Source organism: Cebus imitator, unplaced genomic scaffold (assembly GCF_001604975.1).
Source record: "Cebus imitator isolate Cc_AM_T3 unplaced genomic scaffold, Cebus_imitator-1.0 Scaffold128, whole genome shotgun sequence".
In the NCBI taxonomy this organism is placed as follows: domain Eukaryota; kingdom Metazoa; phylum Chordata; class Mammalia; order Primates; family Cebidae; genus Cebus; species Cebus imitator.
In genome coordinates this window covers 1,456,511-1,466,223 of record NW_016107443.1, presented here as the reverse complement: position 1 = coordinate 1,466,223, position 9,713 = coordinate 1,456,511, and the positions used below count along the sequence as shown (strand labels likewise).

Here is a 9,713-nt window from a genome sequence, read left to right as displayed (position 1 = left end):
CTCCTGGGTTCAGGCAATTCTCCTGCCTCAGCCTCCTGAGTAGCTGGGATTACAGGCACGCGCCACCATGCCCAGCTGAATTTTTTTATTTTTAATAGAGACGGGGTTTCACCATGTTGATCAGGATGGTCTCGATCTCTTGACCTCGTGATCCACCCGCCTCGGCCTCCCAAAGTGCTGGGATTACAGGTGTGAGCCACCATGCCCGGCCACTAATCCCTCTTAAAGACCTAATCACTTTTTTTTTTTTTAAATGGAGTTTTGCTCTTGTTGCCCAGGCTGGAGTGCAATGGCATGATCTTGGCTCACCGCAACCTCCATCTCCTAAGTGCAAAGGATTCTCCTGCTTCAGCCTCGCAAAGTAGTAGTTGGGATTACAGGCACATGCTAACACGCCCAGTTAATTTTTTATTTTTAGTAGAGACAGGGTTTCTCCATGTTGGTCAGGCTGCTCTAGAACTTCCAACCTCGGGTGATCTGCAGGCCTCCGCCTCCCAAAGTGCTGAGATTACAGGTGTAAGCCATCGCACCCAGCCAGACTTAATCACTTCTTAAAGACCCCACCTCCCAACATGGCCACAATGGCAATAAAATTTTAGTATGAGTTTCAGAGGGTCACACCATATTCAAATCATAGCAGTACCCTGAGGTCAAATGCTCACTCATGGCATTTGCCTTGGATTTGAAAGCCAAAAAATTCAGGATTCTCAATGCAAAAAGAACAGAGTCTGGTCCAAAAGGAACTTATTTACAACACCTAGGACTCTGTGAGGAAGACAGAGGACCTCAAAGGAGTCAGCAGCACCTCTCCTGCATTCCTCAAGAGGTCCTTAAGACTAATTAGTAGAGGCCAGGCGTGGTGGCTCATGCCTATAATCCTAGCACTTTTGGAGGCTGAGGCGGGTGGATCGCCTGAGGTCAGGAGTTCAAGACTAGCTTGGCCAACATGGTAAAATCCCATCTCTACTAAAAATACAAAAATTAGCCAGGAGTGGTGGCACGTGCCTGTAATCCCAGCTACTTGGGAGGCTGAGGCAGGAGAATCACTTGAACCCGAGCACCACTGCATACCAACATGGGCAATAAGAGCAAAACTCCATCTCAAAAAAAAAAAAAAAAAGTAATCAGTAGTCTCCTTACGGTCCCTTTGATGGCATGGCCACCAGATTAGTCAAAAGGTAACATTTAAATATTTTAACTGGCTTTGTTTGTGGGTCTAGAATCAGGTAATACTTCCTTCCATAAAAATACAGTGTGCTGATAAGTTGACCAGAACAGGTTGCTTTTATAGACAGAAAAACTGAAGAAAGCAGAACCAAAGCACAGAAAGCAGACTGGTCATTTCAGAGTTACCTTCTTTGTAAGACAGAAGCAAGGAAATAATAATAGACAAATCATTGACTGGTTCCCACCAGGTTACTTCAGGTGACTTCTTGTTGTAAGGCAGAGGGAACTGTATTATTATGCCAACTGAAGCTGGCCTGTTTGGGAAATTAGGCTGTTTTTATCTCCTGACTTCCGAGTAGGTCAGATAACAACTCATTTTCAGTTTGGTGACATAGCACCTCAACATGGGTGACCCCATTTTGACTTGTAGTCTAGTCTGTTGGGGCATAGGACAGTAGCTGAGTCCAAAGCAATGGGCTCCTAAGATTTTAATTTAACAGCATGCATAAGCAAGGCCCCATCTTACCTGTGAAGGTGTCAAACCATATTAAGTATAGGGCTCAATCCAAGTGTACTCACTTTGTATCTCCAACATACACATACACACAAATATGCTTTTTCAAACAATTCACTCCCACAGATTCCCCCCAAGAATCCAACATGGCTCTCATCCCTGAAGGGTGGATCCATTAATTGAGGATCACTGGCTTATAAAATCTCCACAGAGGCCGGGCATGGTGGCTCACGCCTGTAATCTTAGCACTTTGGGATGCCAAGGTGGGTGGATCACCTGAGGTCAGGAGTTCAACACCAGCCTGGCCATCATGGTGAAACCCCATCTTAATAAAATAAAATATAAAATAAAATAAAATCTCCACAGAAGATCACAGTTTAAGATGGAAATGCTTTATTCCATTAACGACCTGGTATTCCTCCCCTGTCTCTCTGTAACTCACAGATGTTGCGCTTAGTAGTTTTCTCTTGTGCTGTGCGGGTTCCTTTCAAGATGTTCTCAAACCTCTCTGGGCTGCTGGTTAGGTGGCACTCAGGAGAACAACACTAGGTTCAAACCCAGTTTCTCATTGGCAATATGTGGGTACTAATGCTGGACCTAAATCCTATTACTGACATTTAACCTAATCTTATCAATAGCAGCTTGCCAAGGACTTCCAAAACCCATACTATGCATCTGCTTGTGGACTGAATTGGGATCTGTTTTTCTCTGCTACCAACTATGAATTTCAGGGGTGCTGGAAAGGACCGTGCTTGTGATTTCGGCCCAGCTGTTTACAACGGGCCTGAGGGAAGCTCTCATTTGTGTTGTTCAGCAAGGTTGGTGGCTTCAGGTTTCACCATAGTCTCATATTTATGTACTACATAGAAAGCCTTTAAAAACTCAGTAAAGTCAATGCTTCCGTCTCTGTTCAGGTCCATCATGTTGGCAATCTTATTGACTTGGGAATTATCAATATGAAGATTGTAGTGAGAACTAAAAAGTTTCCACATGGCATGAAATTCTTCCATGGAGATCAGCCCTAAAAGAATATAAGAGAAGGTTATGAGTGTTCATTTTAAGACCCACCTAAGGCAGGGGTTGCAGAAGCCACACTGATTGAATAGTCCCAATTAGAAACTCACTAAAATGCCTGACCATGAAGATACTGAAGGATACGGAAGAGTAAGATTATAAATGTAACAACGGGCCAGGCGTGGTGGCTCACGCCTGTAATCTCAGCACTTTGGGAGGCGGAGGTGGGCGGATCACCTGAGGTCAGGAGTTCAAGACCAGTCTGACCAACATGGTGAAACCCTGTCTTTAAAAAGAAAAATAAAAAAATAAAAATAAATGTAAGAAACAATATGTCACTTTCAACTCCTAAGGGATCCTGAACTTATTCTAAAGCCAGAACGAGCAAACAGTGAAGAAATGGGGATGGGGTTGTGGACTGTGGGACTAGATGTGGTATAGAAATGATAGGATCTAAAATAGAAGGGTAAGGTGCACAGGAGGAGGGCAGAGAGGAAAGTGACATCAAAGAAGAGGGAGAAGAGGCCCTGGGAGTCAATAAGAGGATTACAAACAATGGCGCTGCCTTTTTTATAGGCAATAATTTAATGTGTTGATCATTGATCTTTTTGGTGTTCAAAGGTCTCTACAGTAGGGAATTATCTGATGAGTTTTTAAAAATTTGAAAATTAGTAATTGTACATCAAAGCTAAAGGCAGAAAATGAGTTTTCATATCCCTTAATCCCCAAAACAGAATCAGAATTCTAGGAATGAGATACTGAAATGGATAGCAAATCACCTCTTCATTTGTACTGGTGATTTATAAAAAGAGTTATTCCAGTTTGACTGATGGCTACATAGGCTTCTGTAGGACTCTATCATCTTGAATACAGAGACTGCAGCCAAACTGAAATAACAATAATATTAAACAAGTTTGTTTTTCCCCTCAAGTTTTATCATGTTAAATGAAGAATGAAATAGATAAAAACAGAGTTCTGATTTCAGAGAACCAGACTAGCTTCTGCTTTCTACTACTGCTACCCCCATTTTGACCTGTAGTCTAGCCTGTTGGGGCCTAGGGCAGGAGCTGAGTCCAAAACAATGGGCTCCTACGATTTTCATTAAACAGCATGCATAAGCAAGGCCCATCTTACCAATGAAGGGGTCAAACCATATTAATTATAGGGCTCAATCCAAGTGTACTCACTTTGTATCTCCAATATACACACACACACACAAATATGTTTTTTAAATGAACTCATCAAAGTTCATTTATTTACCTGAGTGATCAGTGTCAATGGCATTAAATATGATTTCCAGGTCAGATCGGTATCTGTACAGAGTTTCAACTAGAGCAGAATTAGCCTACAATAAAGATTTTCCAAGTGTTAGAACATATCGAATTCATGACACAGATCGCTTTTAGCAAATGTAACAAACACAAAACATCATCACCAATTCAAATGATGTGATTTAGACAAATCTGAGAAGGCCAGCCTTCCCGTGGAGGCCCCACCCTCTTCATTCAGTCTGTGATCCTCAGGGGACAGGGCCAAAGCAAATAAGGCAGCGGTAACTAACAAGAGCCACCATTTACAGAGAAGTTCATGTGGATTATTTCATTTGGTCCTCTACAACAAGAAGGAACAAGAACAGAACTATTATTATGTCCATTTTACAATTTTGAAAAAAGGGAGATAAAGGAACTTTCCCAGGGGTCACAGAGCTGGGAAGTGGGATTTAAATTTTGGCTGCCTGAAGCCACGGCCTGTGATCTTAGTCACCATGGTAAACTGCCTCTGAAGTGAAGTCAAAAGCCTCCTTCCTGGAGATATTTTGGTCTCTAACCTACCTTTACTTCTCTCTGCTCTTACCTTCTCATCTTCCCTGCAAATGATCACCCAAGTCCTGGGTCCAACCAGCTCCCTTTCAGCTCAGTGTTATATCTCACTGCTGATGAATTGTTAAGTAATAAGTACAGGGATCCGATAAATCTCCCTGATATTCACATTCTAATAAGAGATTCTACATTTCAAAAATCTTTCAGACATATTCTGGGTCATGTCAGCAAGTCTGTACACTCAAATTTAACAAGGGTTAGCTTAAATATTCTAAATGGTATGTTGTATAAAAGCATGGATGTCAGACCAGGCGCAGGGGATCATGCCTGTAATCCCAGCACTTTGGGAGGCCGAGGCAGGCAGATCACTTGAAGTTAAGAGTTCAAGACCAGCCTGGACAACACAGTGAAACCCCATCTCCACTAAAAATAAAAAATTAGCTGAGTATGGTGGCAGGCACCTGTAATCTCAGTTACTCAGGAGGCTGAGGCAGGAGAGTCGCTTAAGCCTGGGAGGGAGAAGTTGCAGTGAACTGAGATTGTACCACTGCACTCCAGCCTGGGCAACAGAGCAAGACTCTGCTTCAAAAAACAAACAAACAAAAAGCATAGATGTCAGATCTACCCTTCTGCTAGACAGCACTTAAAAATCCAAGCCAGGTGCAGTGGCTCATACCTGTAGTCCCAGCAGTTTGGGAGGCCGAGGTGGGCAGATCACAAGGTCAGGAGATCAAGACCATCCTGGCTAACATGGTGAAACACCATCTCTACTAAAAATACAAAACATTAGCCGGGTGTGGTGGCACGCGCCTGTAGTCCCAGCCACTCGGGAGGCTGAGGCAGGAGAATCCTTTGAACCTGGCAGTCAGAGGTTGCAGTGAGCCAAGATCGCACCACTGCACTCCAGCCTGAATGACAGAGTGAGACTCCGTCTTAAAAAAACAAAAATCCAGTATTTGATGTGGACTTGTTTGTTGAAGGTTTTCCTTTTCTTTTTTTTTTTTTTCTTTTTTCTTATCCTAGGAACACAGAAATTTGCTGAACAGACCACAGTGTACCTGGGAGATTCCCCTTCAGCCTTTCCTAAGACTGTAACTCCATCTATTAGATTATTCCACTCCCAGCTTTTCTTTTTTTTCTTTTCCTTTCTTCTTTTTTTTTTTTTGAGAGGGAGTCTCGCTCTATTGCCCAGGCTGTGGCGCCATCTTGGCTCACTGCAACCTCTGCCTCCCGGGTTAAAAGGATTCTCTTGCCTCAGCCTCCTAAGTAGCTGGGATTACAGGCATGTGCCACCATGCCTCACTGATTTTTGTATTTTTAGTAGACAGACATGGGGTTTCACCTTGTTGGTCAGGCTGGTCTCAAACTCCTGACCTCATAATCTGCCTGCATCGGCCTCCCAAAGTGCTGGGATTACAGGCATGAGCCACTGTACCTGGCCACTCCCAGCTTTTCAAAGGACTAACTTATGTTTCGCCCTGGCCAGGTTTTAGCTGGGGCTATGTTTCACTTGCCTCTTTTATAGGTTTTTCAATGTGGATATTCCGGAAGCTGGACATGTATTCAACGTTTCCATTTTGGTCTATGATTACCAGATTCGAACTCAGGGATCTCCACGGTAAGTTCAGTCCCAAAATGCTCTCCATGCAAAAAGCCCACTGGCTCACAGGAAGTTTTCCTAACAACAACAACAACAACAACAACAAAGCCCAAATGATTTGTTTATGATATGATTTTAAAGAATGCAACCACCTTGGGAGAGCCAGGGCAGCATGGGGCCAGCTGCTCTCTGTCATAATTTACGCTCCCAGGCCCTGTAGTCCTGAAGGAGAAATAACTCAAGAATATATTTAGTATTCCACAGATCATGTCCTTCCTGTCACCTGTAAGAAATCAGACTTTGGGTGTTAGATTATTTGTTTTTCATTTTTCTGATTAACGAAGTAAGGTATGCCTATTTATTTATTTTTTTGGAGGAGTCTGGCTCTTGTTGTCCAGGCTGGGGTGCAGTGGTGCCATCTTGGCTCACTGCAATGTCCACTTCCTGGGTTCAAGCGATTCTCCTGCCTCAGCCTCCAAGTACGTGGGGTTACACGTGCACGCTACCATACCCGGCTTTTTTTTTTTTTTTGTATTTTTAGTAGAGATGGGGTTTCACCATGTTGGCCAGGCTGGTCTTGAACTCCTGACCTCAAGTGATCCGCCCGCCTCGGCTCCCAAAGTGCTGGGATTACAGGTGTGAGCCACTGAGCCTGGCCTAGGTATGCTTATTATAGAAGATTTGAAAACAGAAAAGAATACAAAGAATAAAAGATGTATTATTTACCTGTCATTTCACAACTAATATTCTTTTCCTCCTAATATATGTAATTTTTCCAAACACAAATATCTTTATTACATGTAGGCTGTTTCTATTTTTAGATGAATATCCATTTGGCCCAGAATCGTTTATTGAAGACTCCTTTGCCCACTGCTCAGCAGTAGTGCCTTCGAGTGTCTATAACTGCATGAATCTGTTTCAGGATTCTCTATTTGCTTCCATTGTCTATATGGGTATCTGTGTGCTGATTCCATACCATTCTAATTACTGTACTTTTATAACAGATCTTGATCTATAATAAAGAAAGTCTTCCCACCTTATTCTTTTTTTTCAAGAACATCTTGGCTATTTTGGGCCTTTGGTAATTCCACATGAGTTTTAGATGCAGATTCTCAAGATCTACCGAAAAATCCCCACTTTGGGATTTTGACTGAGATTGCATTCAACCTATAGCTCAATTTGGGAGGAATTTGTATCTTGACAACTTCAACCCTTCTAGTCCTCGAATACAGTAATACCTACCCACTTATTTCAGTCCCCTTTGATTTATCTTAATAATATCTTAGAGCTCTCATACCTCATTCATTAGGTTTCTCCTGAGTACTTGATTATCTATTGTGAATGGTATCTTTTAAGATTTTTCTTATCTAAAAGCTAACTGCTGACTACCCCAGCTATCAATTTATTCCCATTTGGCTCCAAAATTATTATTCTTCTTATTTTTTTCTTGCCACATTTTGTGATACTAGAACTGGACCCTGTAATCATTGCTTCTTTGGCAGCTCCTATAACGTTAGGCTTTGTTAGTAGACATTGCAGGAAGAATACTGCAAAGAACAGCAAAGAAAAGGCTTTTCTTTCTGGTTCTGGTGTACCCTGCTTTTTGTTTCTATAGCACAGCATGGTTACCAGAGGTGTGTGGGAAATGCAGTGGCACCCACCTTCTAGCAAATTTCCCTGATACCACAGCACGTGTCATCAGTGTGTAGGTGACGCAGTGTAGCACAGCCTAAGGTGTTGCTGGCACCCCAGTGGGTGGCTCTATCCTCTCCAGTCCTGGCCCACTAGCTAGAGACTCAACTCTAACTTGAGGCACCTCAGTGAACTTCTGCCCTACCCAGCGGACCACAGCCACATCCTCACTAATGAGGGCGTGATCTCATCTCTTATTGGGATTAGGGATTTCTTCCAAGTTTGTTCCTTCCATGGCTCCTCTCTCTCAACCTTAGACAGAAGCTCCTCCCTACAATTGCATTGGTTATTTGTTTTCTCTTTCTCTCTGTCTCACCATGGTTTCATCAACTTCAACAGTTTTGTCAAAGAACCATTTTTTGGCTAGGCGCAGTGGCTCACACCTGTAACCCCAGCACTTTGGGAGGCCAAGGCAGGCAGATAACCTGAGGTCAAGAGTTTGAGATCAGCCTGGCCAACATGGTGAAATCTAATCTCTACTAAAAATACAAAAAAAAAAAAAATTAGCTGGGTATGGTGGTGTGTACCTGTAGTCCAAGCTACTCGGGGAGGCTGAGGCAGGAGAAGCGGTTGAACCCAGGAGGCAGAGGTTGCAGTGAGCCAAGACTGCACCACTACACTCCAGCCTGGGTGACAGAGGGAGACTCCATCTCAAAAACAACAAAACAACAACAAAAAACACTTTTTTTTACTTTGTTAATTATAACTTCATCTTTTACATTTAAGGTTATCATCAGTGCCTTTCTAATTTGCATCCCATAAATTCTAATAAGTTGCATTTTCATTGTCATTTAGTTTCAGCATTCTAATTTTCACTGTGATTCTCTTTGAGCCAAGGATTATTTATAAGTTTACTTCTCATTTCCAAACCAAAAGGCAATTTTATGACTATCTTATATTATCGAGTTGTAGCTCAAGTCACTATGTCAGATCATTTATTTTGTAATGTTTCCCGTGCTTCAAAACCCATTGAGATTCACTGTATGTTCCAGTGTTTGGTCACTTTTTGTAAATGATCCATTTGTGCTTGATAAGAATATGCATTCTGAAATGTTGGGTGCTGAGTTCTATGTCATCTTTTAAGAAAAAAGTATGCTAATCTTTTATCTGGTTTTTTTCGTTCCTGAGAGAGGAGTATTAAAACCTCCCACTATGGTGGTAGATGTTTTTACTTCTATTTTTTCTTCTGTCAGTTCTTGTTTTGAATATTTTTGAAGCTATATTAATAGGTACATACACATTTAGAATGGATTCAATTGGCATAATTAATATTTTATCATTACAAAATGTTCTTTTTCATTTCTAGTAACATATACTTCCTTAGAGTCTACTTTGCCTGACACTAATAAAGCTATCTTAGCTTTATTTTTGTTAGTGTTTTCATGGCATATCTTTTTCTAAATTTAACTTCTAATGTTTTGTGTATATGATTCTAAAGTCTAATTTTGCAACTGTTGAGAAATCTATCAGTCTAATTGTTATCTCTTTGTAGCAATATGTGTTTCCTCTCTGCCTGCTTTTCAACGATGTTTTTCTTTGCCACTGGTGCTCTGGAGTTTCACCACAAATGTGTGTAGGTGTGGATTTAACTTTATTTATTCTACTTGTGAATCACTGTTCCTCTCTATGAATTTGAGTCTTTTATCAATTTTGGAAATGTCTCAGCCATTACCATGTCAAATATATGGTCTCTTACATTCTATTCTCTCCTCCCAGTACCCTGAGTAGGTGTATGTAAACTTCTTGTTTTACTGTTCATATCTCTTTTTTTTTCTTTCTTTCTTTGTTTGAGATGGAGTTTCACTCTTGTCACCCAGGCTGGGGTGCAATGGTGCGATCTTGGCTCACTGCAACCTTCGCTTCCCGGGTTCAAGCAATTCTCCTGTCTCAGCCTCCCAGGTAGCTG

At 41.7% G+C, this 9,713-nt stretch overlaps 1 protein-coding gene across 1 annotated transcript in view; it reads right to left on the bottom strand.

Moving 5' to 3' along the window:
- Positions 1-2,053: 2,053 nt before the first annotated feature.
- PPEF1 (protein phosphatase with EF-hand domain 1) overlaps positions 2,054-9,713 on the bottom strand; it is a 157,839-nt gene continuing 150,179 nt past the window's right edge. The window contains exons 17-19 of the mRNA XM_037742816.1: positions 6,030-6,193; positions 3,956-4,040; positions 2,054-2,702 (exon numbers count right to left, since the gene is read on the bottom strand). Of these exons, the coding sequence (XP_037598744.1) occupies positions 2,479-2,702; positions 3,956-4,040; positions 6,030-6,193 (473 nt within the window). The 3' untranslated portion in view covers positions 2,054-2,478. The remainder of the gene's footprint in view (positions 2,703-3,955; positions 4,041-6,029; positions 6,194-9,713) is intronic.